This window comes from Theobroma cacao, chromosome 10 (genome assembly GCF_053813885.1).
Source record: "Theobroma cacao isolate CCN51 chromosome 10, ASM5381388v1, whole genome shotgun sequence".
NCBI lineage: Eukaryota > Viridiplantae > Streptophyta > Magnoliopsida > Malvales > Malvaceae > Theobroma > Theobroma cacao.
Genome location: NC_142648.1, coordinates 1315306 through 1332376, shown reverse-complemented (window position 1 = coordinate 1332376; position 17071 = coordinate 1315306). Strand labels below are relative to the sequence as shown.

General features: G+C 32.8%; 2 protein-coding genes, 1 long non-coding RNA gene and 1 pseudogene across 4 annotated transcripts; 3 read left to right on the top strand and 1 right to left on the bottom strand.

Moving 5' to 3' along the window:
• Positions 1 to 536: 536 nt before the first annotated feature.
• EIF2 (eukaryotic translation initiation factor 2) lies at positions 537 to 3227 on the bottom strand. Its single transcript, XM_007009018.3, has 6 exons — positions 2912 to 3227; positions 2383 to 2462; positions 1898 to 2127; positions 1329 to 1450; positions 1142 to 1255; positions 537 to 893 (listed from the first exon to the last, which is right to left on the bottom strand). The coding sequence occupies exons 1-6, from the start codon at positions 3134 to 3136 to the stop codon at positions 804 to 806; spliced, it is 861 nt and encodes a 286-aa protein (XP_007009080.3). The 5' UTR covers positions 3137 to 3227; the 3' UTR covers positions 537 to 803.
• Positions 3228 to 3796: 569 nt separating this feature from the next.
• Positions 3797 to 5320, top strand: LOC18585933 (uncharacterized). Its single transcript, XR_001929704.2, has 3 exons — positions 3797 to 3938; positions 4011 to 4079; positions 5025 to 5320. It is a non-coding gene; the product is annotated as an uncharacterized LOC18585933 (long non-coding RNA).
• Positions 5321 to 10660: 5340 nt separating this feature from the next.
• On the top strand, positions 10661 to 12406 carry LOC18585932 (putative 7-methylxanthine methyltransferase 5). The gene is made up of 4 exons (XM_007009008.3): positions 10661 to 10861; positions 10990 to 11388; positions 11474 to 11743; positions 11837 to 12406. Exons 1-4 carry the CDS (start codon positions 10784 to 10786, stop codon positions 12182 to 12184), a joined length of 1095 nt encoding a protein of 364 aa, XP_007009070.3. The 5' UTR covers positions 10661 to 10783; the 3' UTR covers positions 12185 to 12406.
• Positions 12407 to 13581: 1175 nt separating this feature from the next.
• On the top strand, positions 13582 to 15937 carry LOC148760237 (7-methylxanthine methyltransferase 1-like; annotated as a pseudogene). Its single transcript, XR_016023192.1, has 4 exons — positions 13582 to 14125; positions 14206 to 14608; positions 15089 to 15358; positions 15524 to 15937. The product of XR_016023192.1 is annotated as a 7-methylxanthine methyltransferase 1-like (transcript).
• The last annotated feature ends 1134 nt before the right edge of the window (positions 15938 to 17071 follow it).

The window sequence follows — 17071 nt, the reverse complement described above, 5'->3', positions numbered from 1 at the left end:
TAGTATTGAATGTGATGGTTACTAATTTTTTGTTTAGATTTAATGACTTGTGTGGATAATATTTTTGTATTAAATGTAAAAATTGATATTTAATGCAATGAATTTCGAGATTAATCTTAAACAATACCCTTAGTTTTGAAGCTACGACTTATAATTGAGTAAATGACCACTAAATTACTGAGCTATTGATAATTAATTTGAACACCACACCGCCCTAAGCTGTAGAAAGTGAGAGAAAGATTAGATTGGATTCCCGTTATCAACCCATGACTTGAATGCACATTGGGCCCAAAGTCAGCTACCCCACGTCTTTTGGGCCCAAGGACAACCCTCGGTAATTGGTAAGATCGAGGCCCAAAAAGGAAACATCTCCATATTCTGTTATTTACATATTGAAATACATGACAATGCCTACATATCATCATTCTCAAAAAAAGCACAATCTCAATTGTCAGAAACTGAAATAACAGAATAAACTTCCAAAGTTAGAAGCCGATCCTCACTTCAATCACCATAGCCGGACAGGGCAAGGAGGGTCATCCAAGGATGTTTCCATTCATAAATAAGACTTTTAGATTATGAGATAAGTGCGATTTCTAAAGAAACGAAAACAAATTAAAAACAAAATTTAATTCAACCTCACTGGAGGAGGGTAGTGTTTATGATAAGCCACTGGGCAACTACAGGGCGATTTTTCAGACTCAAAACCACAAATAAGTATTACACGACCTTCTCGGAAAATAATGGCCACAACCCACAAAGTATGATTGCCTTGGTACAGAAACTTATCGCTTGGACAGAAGTTACAGGACCTGAGCAGCTGTGTTCAACTTTTCTGCTAAGCCGAGTTGTGTCCTGGTGATGCTTGACAAGTATAGTAACAGCAACTCATCCTGCAAGAGGCAAGAACCACGAGAAATTGTAGGTGCAATTAGAAGCAGATGTCCACGACAGATAGGATCTTAAAACTTAAACAAATACTCCATGAATTAATATCCTAGAAGACCATTGGCCGAACTAAGAAATTTGCTTTGTTGAATTAGGACCAAAGGTTTTTACCGCCAAAGCACCAAAACTTTGTTTCAATGCTAAGTTCAAACAATTGTTATGATACTCGGAAATAAATTAAACTTTATCTTACCTGCAGACTGTCATTCACAAGCTTATCAAAGGCTGGAGGAGATAGTTTAGGTAAGGATGCTACTGTATCTGCTATAAATCTACCTATGCTGTTATCAGCTGCAACCCGCCCTTCCTGAGAATGAAAACAAAATGTTATACAAGGCAGCAGTTGAGAATAAAATAAAGATACGAGCAAAATTACCTACCACAACATCATCAACATATTTGTAGACGTCATCTATCAAAGCCAATAGTCTTTCCATTGTGACTTCCATTCCTTCCAAATCATTTGGCAGTTTGTCAACTGCTGTCGTCTTGAGGATGTCGACTATTTTTACAACAAATTTCTTTAATTAGATTGTATCACAGCAGAATCTTCTCAATCGCATTGCGTAAAAGATTTCTTATATGTGGTCATGGGTGAAAGAAAGACGATAAAAACATGCTGGGCAGAACTACTTAATAACTAACATATAAACATTCCTCTTCACCAGAAACACTCTAGGATAAATGTAGGAGGGAGGATGTCGAGCTTCTACTACCACGACAGGAGTTTAGTTATCATTCTAAACACCCTAAAAAAAGATCAAGTGTACTCCTCTGCCTATTGCAGCTAGAAACCTCTCACACAAGCATAGAGCTAGGTATGAGAATATGTGTTCAAGTGTGCATGCATACAAGTGTAAGTGTTTTAGAGAAAGAGAGAGAGAGAGAGAGTAGACAATATCTTAATGAAATCAAGATGTTATCTAAGATAGTTTAAGTGTATACATACATCCAAGTCGCTCAGCTTCAACCATACGTGTATCAAGAGGAATTTCTTGGAATTGAGCAGCAAGTTGTAGGTCTCCAAGAGATAAATTGACAGAAACAGAAGCCTTTATTGTACCCTCTCCATTCCTAAATCCCGTATCCACCGTCAGATGAACAGGGTTAGGTACTTCCCTAGAATAAAAATCATGGATTAATGCACTACCACCTGTGACTCCAAGCCCAGTGGAATACCTGCAAAGTTACATCGAATTAATGGCTTAGTTTGCACTATTACAGAAATGTACAAACTCGCATTTGGCAATCAATCAGTTAGATTGTGACAGTAGGAAAAAAGAAAAACATATTGAAGAGACACTTTTAATATGAACAGTCTTATATTTGCATAATACCCTAATGGAACTGAAGTGCTACAACAGCTATATCTTTCTTCTTCTTCAAACAAAAAAAATAAATAAATAAAAACTTGGTAGGAGTATTGAGAATTACCATCCGACAATGACTTCTTTCGGATTCACTTTTTGGTGGGAGACTAACATATTATGATGGTATTCTATATCCAAAGCAACCTGCAGCCGTACCATATTGAAAAAATTACAAAAGCAATAAAAAAAAGGAAGTCTCAACTGCTCAAGCCTATGAAAACATTGTCTTCTTTAGTATTACTTAGCAAACTTCAGAGTAAAGATAACTACTGCATCACTTAAAAGGCCAACGTGCATATGAATCAAATACGCAAAGCACTTGAATGTAAAAGATTTCATCTTCATCACTTAGTCACTCAATTAAATGTTCTTGAAATTTAGCACAAGAATCACCAATTCCAATTCGCAAACGGCAAAACCAGAATCCCTAACTATAGCTAGAACGCAAACCTCACTGGCAATTTCAAGACCAAATAACATGATTTAATTCTCTTTTTGAGAAATCTTCATGTTGAGGAAACTGTTTCAATCCAAACTAAAACAGATCTCGAGCCAAAAACTACAAAATTTTCGAAGATAAGAGATTAACAGACCTGTTCCGAGGATTCGGTATGAGGAACGGCGTAGGAGTTACGGATATCGACAGTGCCGTCAGGGAGGACGGAGCCGAGGAGAGTGCCGATGACGCGTTCGGCTTGGTCGGGACGCCTCACGTAGCAATCACAGATGTTGAATATGACGAGAGGGTGAACCTTCGCCGACAGACTCGCTGTTGACGGCGCATTGAACTGCAAAACGGTGTGCTCGCTGGCCGCCATCTTGTCTCCCCCGATCTCCTTTCGGTCTGAGAAAGTGAAGGAAGTGACGGAGAGAAAGCTAGGGTTTTTGGGGGGGGGAGATGATAGGAATTTTGAGAGTTGATTTATCTGGGCCGAGTTTATATATCCCAGAGCTTAACGTCGGTCCATTTTTAACATATTTGGGCCAAGTTTGAGGTAAGTGGGCCTTTTATATATATATATATATATATATGTTTTCATTATGTATTTAAAATTTTAATTAATTTAATCATAAAAACAAGGATCGATCATGAACTATACAGACCCGGTCCTATATGGTTGGATTCGGCCAAGGCCAAGCCGGATTTGATCTATTGTGACAAGATTCGATTATTTTATTATCTAAAGTATAATGAATCCCACCTACATTTGTCTGCACCTAACATCTGTCTTTGGTATTTTAATATGTTTGGAGGTTATTTTCGACTTTTCAATTTTTTTTTGGCTCTTTTCGTCCCCACCTCGTCTCTTCCGCCTATTGAAAAATCAAATTATAAAATGTCATTACCAAAAAAGCCAAGCACAGCTTGGTTTCAACTCTCTCTAATCGAGAGCAAAGAAATATCAAATAAAAGCAGCGATGTTTCCAGGAATGTTCATGCGCAAACTAGACAAGCGGTGGCCTTGAAGCAGCTGAAGGCATATGTGGCTATGTTGACGTCTGGGTAGGTCTGGTTCGTGTCACTCCTTACATTTTTCATTACCTCTCTTAAAAGACTTGTCCCCTACTCCAATTTGAGGTTGAAAGAAGGCATTTGGAGGCTGAAAAATGAATCCTAAGGTAAATTTAAAGCTTTTTACCGATTTGATTTTTAAATTGAACCGTTTATTCATGAGAAATTTAATGTTGTAGCTTGGTGGCTGTTGGTGCTTGAATGTGGCTGGGGATTTGAGATTTGAAAGCGCCAAACTAACATCTAAGGTAAAGATTTCGCTTAATGTTGAAGAATTTAAAGGATTTGAGCATTATATGTTGATTTGCCATAGATTGAGCTATTTTGATAAGGTTGGAAATAAGTTGAAAGCTAGAATTAGTTATGAAATAGAGAATTGAGGTATGAATATTGATAAGTATATGGTTGTTGAATGTTAGACTACATTGGGAGTACGAATGCTACCCGAACATCCATTCTGTTCCAAAATAGAAAATCTAATAGTTGACTTTCATTAAAAAGGACATTCCAACTACATCAACTACCATGGATTATTTATAGGACAAGGCAATATATTTTGATATATTGGAACACACAGTATTCTTAGGTTTATATTTGTGATTCAAGGCTCTATCACTTCCACCAATGCATAAAGTTGAGTTGAAATTGTTTTTAACAGTACATGCAAGATGGTGACTAAAGCATATGATATACCATTTTGATTATGAAGGTATATGACACCATAGGAAGCAACAAGGTTGAGGATGAGTCATTTTCCAAGTTATTTTTCATTGTAGTTTCTTCCAAGTCTTAGTTTTGTTTGTCCATCAATAGAAAAATTAGTCTTAGTTTTTTTTACGCTAAAACCTACATGTCTTACAACTGGTTGTGTGTTTAGCAGTTCTTTGATATATTAATCAATAAGTTCATTTTTCAACTTTAACATGAAACAACATCATTACAATTGTATAGCTTAGATTAAATATCAGTGGTTAAGTATGGTGATGGGATACTCATGACTTACGTATAATATTGACATTTAGGATTTCAAGTAAAAGAATTTAGTAATTAAGTTATTTGATAAATGATCCTATCTGATACAATAAATACATTCAAAACGAATTTAACTTTATGAAGAAATTATGGTGATTGAGGTGCTGAGATTGTTCTCTACATTTTGATTTTGACTTCTTTCCTTTTTTATCTATGCAAAGATGATGATTGGTCCATTGAAGAGAAGAGCCGCACTCTTTCTTTCCCATCATATGAAGAGAGGGATATAACATTGAATGATCAGACTAGACGATCCAGCTGTGAGTAATTTGGCTGCTTCATATGACTCAAAAGCTGTATCTAGGGCATTATTTCTTCATTTTAAGAAGCACCACCAGACCAAAATACATTATGTTATTTTACAAGAAATGCTAAAGCTGAGACTCTGGGTGCCTTTTTCATTATGTCATGTAAAAAGTTTCATGTTACTTCCTAATCAAATGGTTTTATCTGCAAAGACCATTTTATGTTTTTCATAATAAAATATATTATTATTAACTATTCAAAATAATCTACAAATAAAATAATCTTCTCAAATTATATATAGATTAATAACTCCCGCAGCGTAGCACGGGTTGATAACTAATTATTATTATTATTATTAACATTCATATTTTTATATTTTTTCTTTCAAAAAAATTATTTTTGTACTTTTTACCTTTCAATATTGATAATTAATGAATTTCAATACTTTCAAGCCATAGAGATTCGTAAATGTGATAAGGTAAATTATAAATGTACCTATTGCAAAATCTCAACTTACACGTGTGTGTATATATATAAAAGTTTTTACTCATAAGTATTTTAGAAATTTTCATATCACGTAATATTTTTTGTTAACGTATCGATCAGAATACATTATCGTGAATCAATGTATTTAATATATTATTATTATTATAAAATAATAATATCATTATCTTTGAAAAGTGCCATGTGATAACAAAACCCATTCTATAAAAAGGTTTCAAAATCAAATAATAATGAATGCCAACTCAAACGTTTGTAAAATGTAATTTCACCTCTTTTCCATCTCTTTTGAGAGAAAAAGATATATCAATGGGAAGAAATCTTGATTTCCATATAAAAAAAAGAAGAAAGAAGAAGAGAAAGTGTTCTTAATGAATAGCTATATTTGTCAATGGAATTAAAGTCATAAGGGGTACTCTGATTTGAAGTATTCCATGTTTAAAAAATGATGTATGCAACAAAAAGGTTGCATTAATTTGGCCCAAATATAGCAAGTTCGTTTACTATCACTTTCACGTGATTCACCTTTTATAGCAAGAGGGTTTGCAGAACAATAGAGATGGTAATGGATATCTTATTACAGGGTACTCGTAGATATCGGATCCGGTTATATATGGTTAGGATATCCTATAATCGGGTTTGGGTAGTGATTTCACTATCCGTATCAAGTTCGGGTAGGATTTGGGTATCACCCATTGGATACCCGTTGACCGAATCTGATTACTATTTATAAATATTTTATTATTATTTTAATAATTAATTAAAAATATACAATTTTTACCAACTTTACAAGTAATTTTTTTTGTTAAAAACTAACAAATATATGAAAAGTATGATTACTGTAATTATTAAAATGGTGACATTAATATACTTAAATTAAAAAATTATTAGATTGTTAATCATGTTTAAATAATATGAATATCATATCATATTATAAAAGAATATAATTACTATTATATATATATATATATACTTTTAGCATAAATATATTTACTTTCTATATTGTGTTTTAACATTATAAAAATTATGACTTATAAAATTATTAATTATAATATATATACCATTATTTATATAAACTTATAACATATATACTTAAATAGAGCTTTTGAGATTAGAATAGTTTTGGAACCTAACTATTTTTTTTAATTTCATGTAATTAAGGACAAATACATATAGTTAATTAAATTAATTCGTGAAACTATTATTATTCATTAACTTGTAATGGCCTTTCAAAAAAAATTAATTAACTTGTAATGTTTTTTAATATATATAGTTTATATATTGTGTTAATTTATAAGAAATATAATTACTATTATATATATACTAAAATATTTTTAGTATATATATACTTTAAATATAAATATATTTACTTTTTATTTTGTGTTAACATTGCAAAATTATTAATTATAATATATATAACTTTATTTATATAAACTTATAATATATAAACTTAAAGAGAAGTTGTGAGATTATAATACTTTTGAAATCTAGTTATTTTTTTAATTTCATGTAATTAAGAACAAACTCGTGTAGTTAATTAAATTAATTCATGAACTTTAATTATTAATTAACTTGTAATGTCCTTTAATATATATATTTTATATATGTTAAGTTCATTTATAAAGAATATAATTATTATATATATATATATATATATATATATATATGAGTGTGTGTGTGTATATGTATATTTGTACTTTAAATATAAACATATTTACTTTTTACTTTGTGTTAACATTATAAAAATTATAACTCATAAAATTATTAATTACATTATATATATATTTGTTTGTATAAACTTATAACATATAAATCTCAAGAGAAGTTGTGAAATTAGAATAGTTTAAAAACTTAATTATTTTTTTTAATTTCTTGTAATTAAGGATCAACTTATATAGTTAATTAAATTAATTAATGAAACTATGATTATTAATTGTAATGTCTTTTAATATATATACTTTATATACATTGGATTCATTTATAAGAAATATAATTACCATTATATATATATATTAAAATACTTTTAGTATATATACACTTTAAATATAAATATATTTGCTTTCTATTTTGTGTTAACATTACCAAAATTATAACTAATAAATTTATTAATTATATTTGAAATATTTTTTTTAGATTATTTAAACTTAAATTTTATCATTTGTGTGTTTTAATTAATTGAATTTTTTGTAAATTATATAGAATATGTAAGAAAAATATTATTGTACATAGATATGGATTCGGATTCGGGTAATTAGGTATCCATGAATAGTATTTTAATTATTTTTTTACATAATCGGGTTTTTAAACGAGTTAAGGTAATTATAGAGTAGTGGGGATATGTTAGGGTTAGGGTAGTAATTTTAAAAAATATTTGAGTAGTTTATTTTTTATAAGATTTAGGGTCGGACACCTCAAAATTAGCGGGTACTTTACTCGTTGACATCCATAAAGAACAATATATTAAGCCATAAAGTAGCAGAAGATAAGTTGAAGCTGTTGTTGTTGATGAAGATTGTAGCTTAAGATTGAAGAAGACTAAAGACTAAGGAAAGAAGAATGACATGTTTTATTTATATTAATTGTACAATTTTACTTTTACTGCTTTGTAGTTTATCGTGGTTATTTTACCTAGGTTAATATTGTTAGTAAATTAGTTAGTTTTCTAGCTGGTTTCTTATTGGTCAATTGCTTGTATAAAAACTGTTGTAATAACTGAGCATTGATAAGAAATATACGCAGTTTTTTTTCTCTGGCTTTCCTTTCGATTCATTAAACTTCAGAGCATCTTCAATCATGGTATCAGAGTAACTATAGGTTAGGGTTCTGAATTTTTCATCTGATCTTGAATTTGTTGCGAATTTTGTTTCTAGTTGTTTTCAAATATAGTAGAAAGTTACTCTGTATTGTGTGAAATTTGTTGAATCAATGGCGGAATCAACAGTTACTATGTCAACCTTGTCACCTGTAAAAGATCCCAAGTCTCCTTATTATCTTATCTCAACCCATGACTTGTACATGATTGCTGAAAAACACAACGCCAGAACATAAACAAGAAAAGCCTTTCACTCAACCTACTCAACTAGATCAAGTTTGGCACTATGCATGACTTCTTTGGCTGAGATAATTGTATGGAATAAAAGAATTCTGGCAGCTAATAGAACCAAAGAAAATACCAACAACAAACCCTGCGAAATTCCTAAGAACTCCTCCACAACTTGCCGTTCTTGCAAGTGTAGCATACTAACCTTATTGGGTCAGACATATTGACAAACTTTTTGAGTTTTTAATGAACAACTTGCACCACGCAAGTTCCATGATGAAATTCGCATCTTGTTAGCAGAGAATAAATAGAGCTGGAACTCGTTTAAAATTCTTTGTCTTTTTATCTATCTTTTAATATATATTGATTTAAAACTAGTTTAAAATTTTTAAAAATATATCTTTGAAATATGAATATATAAAATATTAACAAATTCAAATTTCCTAAAAGCTTGCAGGGTATTTCACAATCAATTTAGATCTGCAGAGAAAAAAATAGAAACCATCAATTGAATGGTGGACCGCACTAAACCTGGAACAAAAATCTTCTGCCGCATGTATAAGTTTTTGTTAATTTGGTAGGTTCACATCACATGGATCCTTCTAGACTAGCTTCATCAGATATGGCTAAAGGGGGCTACCAAATCTCATAGAAACCGACTCAAACGTTTTGTTTTTAACTTGCATGTGAACGAATCAGAAGGATGTGGAGCAACTTGAGAAGGGTGTGAACATCATTTTTTAATTTTTTCCCCATATCGGTATCACATCCCAGCTCATCAGAAACGTGTTTCCAAAGAAAAAGAAGGGACAAGCTCTCCCAAAAAAGCAAAGATGATGTTAAGTCCACGTGGTGGAATTGTTTTGCATGATGAGCTGGGAGGATTGAAAGATGTCTCAAGAAGGAAGGCAACATTGAAAAGCGTGCCAGTGTCAGGATATCACATGATCAGTACAGAGAAAAACAATGGAGGCCGTGAAGGAAATACTCTGCGTGAACAAAAGAGAAGGAGAAAATAGCTACGTAAAGGCTGCAGTAATGACGGTCTCGATATGATCTTATACCCTCTCTCTCTCTCTCTCTCTCTATATCTTTTGACTTGTTTGGAGAAGAAGTAATGGACGAGTTATATGATATGATGAAGCAACCATGAATGTTAGTGTTGTTGCTGTGCTGAAAAAGAAAGACATCTGACTCTAAAATTCATGTGTCATTCAAGGAATTAGCTAGCTGTTTTAATTTGCTAAGGAATAAGGTGAAAATGCCAATGGAGCTTGGCTTGCTTACATATTTTTATCAGGCAAAGTACATGTACTAACCTATATATGACGTCATTATATTAATGGTTATTGTCATGGACTGCAAGCTTAAATGGAGCAAGTGTTGAAGGGTGTGTGGACCGTTGTAGCCTGTGCTATTCAAAATGAAGGAGGTATTGGAAGGAGTACAAAGCAGGACAAAAATTTTTCCCCTCCTTCCCTGTCTTATATATGAATTTTAATTGTCTAATTAATGCCTATAGTGTAAAATATGTTATCTTGTAATTTATTTTTTGAAAAGCATGAATTTCATTAGTATAAACCTGTACATATCCGGTAATAAATAACGAGTAAATTAAAAACTATTAATGAAAAATAATAATAAAATTAAAAACTTATTTTTTTCATCCTTCCATCTTTCAATCATGGTTTTTCTCTTTGGAAATGGTGTTGGTTTCAGTCATGATTTTTAATTTTATTTTTTCCAATCCTCCCAGCTCATCATGCAAAACAGTTCCACAACGTGGGCTTGACATCATCTTTCCTTTTTTGGTATGGTTTGCCCCATCTTTGTCTTTGGGAACCGTTTCGAATGAGCTGGGAGGATTGAAAAATGTCTTCACCAAGGAAGGCTATTGACAAATGTCGGGATATTACACAATTAATTTAGATTTGTAGACAGAAACAAAATAAAGTATGTTATCCCTGTAACTAAATAAGAATACGTGATGGGATGAAGATTCGTGTTCCCACGTGGAGGAATTGTTTTACATGATGATAAGCTGGGACGGTTGAAAAATGTCTCAAGCAAGGAAGGCTATATTTGAAAGCGTGCCAGTGTTAGGATATCACACGATCAATACAGAGAAAAACGATGGAGGCCGTGAAGGACGTACTCTGCATGAACAACGGAGTAGGCGAAAATAGCTATGTTAAGGCTGAAGCACTGACGGTCTCGATATGATCTTATGCCCTCTCTCTCTCTCTCTCTCTATATATATATATATCTTTTTACTTGTTTGTTTTGGTTATGGAAACCTTGAGTTTCTAATCATTTTACAGATTTTTCTTTTATTGCAGATAAAAGTGATGGCCATAACCAAGCCGATAGTTCCAAAGGCTGTTCAATCTCTCTTCACAGAAACTGATCATTCAATCCCACTTCAAGTTGTTAACGTAGCTGACCTGGGGTGTGCTGTAGGTCCCCAACCTCTTGAATTCATGTCAACAGTGATAGAGAGCATCTTGAAAAAATGCGGGGAAATGGGACGCGAAATGCCAGAAATCCAGTTTTTCTTGAATGATTTAGTCGGAAACGATTTCAACACACTGTTCAAAGGGTTGTCTGTGGTTCAAGAAAAATATAAGAAGGTTTCATGGTTTGCTATGGGTGCTCCTGGTTCCTTCCATGGCCGGCTTTTCCCTCGGAACTCCATGCATCTTGTATATTCCTGTTATAGCGTACACTGGCTCTCTGAGGTGTGCCACTTTTTCTTTAATTTATTACTACTTCTCGCAAAATACATCAACCTATATGATTAACGACTTTGGACGAATTTTCAAGGCACCAAAAATCACAAACGAAGCAGGGTTACCATTAAACAAGGGGAAGATCTACATGTCTAAAACCAGCCCTCCTGCGGTGACAAAGGCATATCTTTCTCAGTTCCAAGAAGACTTCTCTTCTCTCTTGAAATTCCGGTCTCAAGAGCTGGCACCTAATGGCCGTGTGGTCTTGATTTTCAATGGACGTCAAACTGCAGATCCCACTAACAAAGATACCTGCTACACATGGGATCTTCTTGCTGAGGCCTTATCCTACCTGGTTTCACAGGCAAAATGCCAAATTTTCAACTCTTTTTTAATCTGACTTTTGATTGTTCACTCAGCTACGCTTGGTTGTTCTCATTGTTGGTCCATTTTGTAGGGACTGGTTGATGAAGGAAAATTAGATTCCTTCAACGTACCCTACTACAATCCCTCCCAAGAAGAAATTAAGTACTTGGTAGACAAGGAAGGTTCTTTGACAATCGAGTTCATAGACACAATTGAACTGGAGATTGGGGGTCCAAATGGATATTGGTCGAGCCCAGAATCAAGAATTAGAGGCCACAGATGCTTTACGGAGCCCCTTTTGTCACACCAGTTCGGGGAACGGCTGATGGACAAGCTATACGACAAGGCCACACAGATTCTGGTGGAGGATTACAAGCATGGAAAAGAAGCAACCAAGAACATTGGCATTGCTGTTGTGCTGAAAAAGAAAAAACTCTGACCTGGAGCTGATTTCTGGGTCATTCAGGAAAGAATTTGACCAAAGATTCAGAATCAATGGCATAAATAATGGTATGAATTATGGTGTTTATTTGGATTTATGCAGTGTGCTGGTTAGACGATTTGTACTAAGTCTTCGCTGTTTCTTGGTTATGCCAAGATTTTGTATCAAATTCTTGATAATAAAATCTTTATCTTTGATTGAGAAAAAAAAATAATGGTATGATCTTGTGAAACTTTCTTTTTCTCGGTATTAAGATGTCAAGTTACATTTTTTAATCTACATATATAATTATATATCTACTTTCTATAAATAAATTGAAAGTGGCTTATTGAGAAAATTAGGTTTGGTAGAGATTTATCTCATGACATTATAGAACTAGACCTGATAATTTGTATTTTTGTTTCTTAATTGTGTTGTGTAAACATGAGATATTAACAATTATACGAGTAAAGATAAACATGATATGATTAATTAATTGTATCAAGATCTTAAAGATATACACGGATATGTTTGATAAATATGTAATACGATACGACACGACTAACACGTTTATTAGGTGTGCTGAGTTAAATTTTATAAGACACAATTAATATGATTAAAATATATATAATTTATAACTTGTGTACACAATTGATACGATTAATATGATTAAATTAAAATATTTACAAGTAAATTATGATTCTATTATTTAAATTTACAATAAAAAAATTATAAACATTATAACAATTATTAAATATAATAAAATTCAATATCAATAAATATAAATCATCATAACAATATTAGTATTTATGTGAATCAACAAATAAGTATTATCCGCATGTCAGAAACCAACCCTCCTGCAATCACAAAGGCATACCTTTCTTAATTAGTTTCAAGAGGACTTTCTTTTGTTCTTGAAATGTCAATCTCCAAAGGTGATACCTAACGGCAGCATCCTCTTCATAATTAATGGAAGGAAACTTAGGGATCCCATAGGTAAGGAAAACATCTACCACTTTGAAGTCCTATTGAAGGCCATATCTTATATGGTTTCAAAGGTGAAATCCTACCAAATTTTACCCATTTTTTAATTATTATTTTATATATCGAGAGTAGCCCTTTAATTTCACAAACGAATTTATACATTTAAGATATGCTTATTTATTGATTGATTTAAAAAATAATGGACAAGTTATATAATAAGGTGACACAAGTTCTTGTCGAGGCTTACAAGCTGGGGAAACAAACAACCATGAATGTTAGTGTTGTTGCTATGATGAAAAAGAAAGACATCTGACCTTGAAATTTATGTGTCATTCAGGGAAGTAGTAGTTTTAATTTGCTAAGAAATAAAATGAAAATGCCAATTGAGCTTGACTTGACTTACATATTTTGATTAGGCAAAGTACAGGTACTGACCTATGATGTTGTTATGTTAATGGTTTTTATCATGGACCGCAAGCTTAAATGGAGCAAAGTGTTGAAGGGTGTAGACCATTGTGGCTTGTGCTATTCGAAGAGAAGGAGCTATTGGAAGGAGTGCGAAGCAGGACAAAAATTTGCCGCCCCCTCTTTTCTTTGGGGACCGTTCCTGATGAGCTGGGGAGATTAAAAAATGTCAGGATATTACACAATCAATTTACATCTTTTTCAGAATTGTTTTGCATGATGAGCTGGGAGGATTGGAAATTGTCTCAAGCTATATAAAAAGCGTGCCAGGGCCGGGATATCACATAATCAATACAGAGACAAGCAAAGCAATGGCGAGTTGCTTTGTGCTAGTAATTATATAAACTACACAAAGCAAGACGTTTTTAAGTGCTTGGAGAATTCCAAAGAAATACAGTTACTTTAGATTCCAACAGAGAGAAAAAAAAAATAACAATGGAGGTGAAGGATATGGTGTTCATGAACAAAGGAGATGGAGAAAACAGCTATGTCAAGAGTGCAGGATTGACGGTCTTTTCCCTTCCCTTCTTCTTCTTCTTCTTTTTCTTCTTTTTTTATATGTTTTCAAGTTTTATATTTGTTAAATGCAGGACAAGCTGGCAGCCGTGGCACAGCCGATGGTTTACAAGGTAGTCGAGTCTGTGTTGAAAGAAAAGTTCTGTTCGAGCCCCGGCGAAGTATTTTTCAACGTGGCTGACTTGGGTTGTTCTTCGGGTCCCAGCACTTTCACGGTGATGTCGACGGTGTTAGAGAGCGTGGCGAAGAATTGCGGTGGATCGGAATGTCAGATGTCGGAAATCCAGTTTTACCTGAATGATTTGGTGGGGAATGATTTTAACACACTGTTCAAAGGGTTGTCTGTCATTCAAGAAAAAATATAAGGATGTTCCACGGTTTGCCATGGGTGCTCCTGGTTCCTTTTATGACAGGCTTTTCCCTCGGAACTCCATGCATCTTGTGCATTCGTCTTATGGGATACATTGGCTCTCTAAGGTGAGATTTTTTATAGTTTTTCTGATAAAAGCATCTTTAGGTTTAATGAGATTTGATGAGCGTCGGATACAGTCATATTTTTAACACGAATATTTTTGTTTGAATTCTTTCTATATTTGGAGGGATCAGAAAATTCATAGTTATAACTATTATTTACATATAAATATAAGTATTTCAAAAGATAAAAAAAGTCACTAACAACATAGTTATTATTTTAAACTAATTTGATTCAGAATGAGTATCACGATACGATTATCTAATTTATTTTATATATTTAAGGGTCATACTTCTATACTTATAACTATCATATATATGTTGAATTTTATAATTATCAACTTAATTTGTTTGTTAAAAAGGTTATTTACAGCATTATATATTCATGAATTACCCTAAATATATACTTTTAACTTAATACAAATAGAAATTTGGGTATAATTCATGGAATGCATTTTGACTAATCATTTGGAACCCATGATAAAGGCACCAAAAATCACATGTGAAAGAGGGTTACCACTAAACAAGGGGAGTATCCACATATCAGAAACCAGCCCTCTTAAAGTAAGAAAGGCATACCTTTCTCAATTTCAAGAAGATTTCCTTTTGTTCTTGAAATGTCGATCACCAGAGATGGTACCTAACGGACGCATCCTCTTCACAATTAATGGAAGGAAATCTGGGGATCCCATAGGCAAAGAAAGTCTGTACCACTTTGAACTCCTATCCAGGGCCATATCTTACATGGTTTCGAAGGTGAAATATTATCAAATTTTATCCTTTTTTTTAATTATTATTCTATACATTGAAAGTAGAACTTTTTAATTTCACAAGTAAATTTATACATTTAAGATGTGTTTATTCATTGATCGAGTTACTTAACTTGACATAATATAATTCCAAGTGAATATAATCAAACAGGGATTGATTGATAAAGACAAATTAGATTCCTTCAATGCACCAACCTTCACTCCATCCCAAGAAGAAGTTGAGGATTTAGTGGAGAAAGAGGGTTCTTTCACCGTTGAGTTCATAGACACAATCAAAGTGGAGGTTGGGGATGCATGGGCGAGTGCAGAATCGAGAGCCAAAAACGTGAGAGCATTTTCTGAACCATGGATCTCACACCAGTTTGGAGAGGAAATAATGGACAAGTTATATGAGAAGGTGACACAAATTGTGGTTGAAGATTACAAGTTGGGAAAACAAACAACCATGGTTGTCAATATTGTTGCTGTGCTGAAAAAGAAAGACATCTGACCCTGAAACTTGTGTCATTCAGGGTATTTGATAGTATATTGATTTGCCAAGGAATAAGGTGAAAATACCAATTGAGCTTGGCTTGCTTACATCTTTTGGTCAGGCAAAGTACCTGTATTGACCCATGATGTTAGTATGTTAGTGCTTATAAATCATGGATTGTAAGCTTAAATTGAGATGTGTTAAAATATTGGTCGCACTGGCTTGAGAACTATGTTTAGGGCACAGTTTTCATTCTATTTTGTATTATGTTTAATTTTATAAAACTTTATCTATGATTATATTTATATCAATAATATTAATGTTTAAATAAAGTGAATTTTATTTTTTTATTCTTTGATGCTTGATGATTAAATAGAAATAATTTATTCAAATAGAAGTATAGAATAAATGTGAGAGTGAATATAGATAAGGAAATCCCTTTTGATGATTAAATCTAACCCTTCATTTATATATATGTATAAAAAAATTATGTGAGTGCATATATGTAATATAAACCCTTAAAAATATACTAATTTCAAAGTCAATTAAGTTAGTTAACCAATTTAAAAATTTTTTAACCAAAGTAAATAGATAAGATCGACTTAATCAAACCTTTTAACGAATTTAACTAAATCAATCAAATTAATCAAACTGGATGGGACATATAATACTAGAAAAGGAGAGATGATATTAAGCCCACAAGGTGAAATTGTTTGTGTCGTTTTGCATGATGAGCTGGGAGGGTTGAAAAATGTCTGACGAAGGAAGGCTATGTTAAAAAGCCCGCTAGTGTCAAGATATCACACAATCAATACAGAGAAAAACAATGGAGGTGAAGGAAATACTGTTATGGTTTCTTGAGATGAATTAGGCTAAAAGTTCTGTTAAGTACATGAAAAATAGAAGCTAACAAAGAGCAAGAGAAAGTAGAGTATGGTAACAAGGTTGTATACTGATTTGATTCATTAATGATAAACATAAAGCTTATATACAAAACATGCATGAAGGACACTTGTAAAACAGCAAAACAAGTGTTTAGCCTAATTACATGCACCTGAACACGTAAGGAACAGGGGTAACACAAGCATTTTTCATGACCAGTACAATGAAGCAAACGGATATAATATACAAAAGCAAACTTAATTAAGATGCTGTCCACGTGCTGACTACATACAAGTCTTAACTTCATAACACTCCTCTTTAAGACTTGTATCTAGCACATTCAGA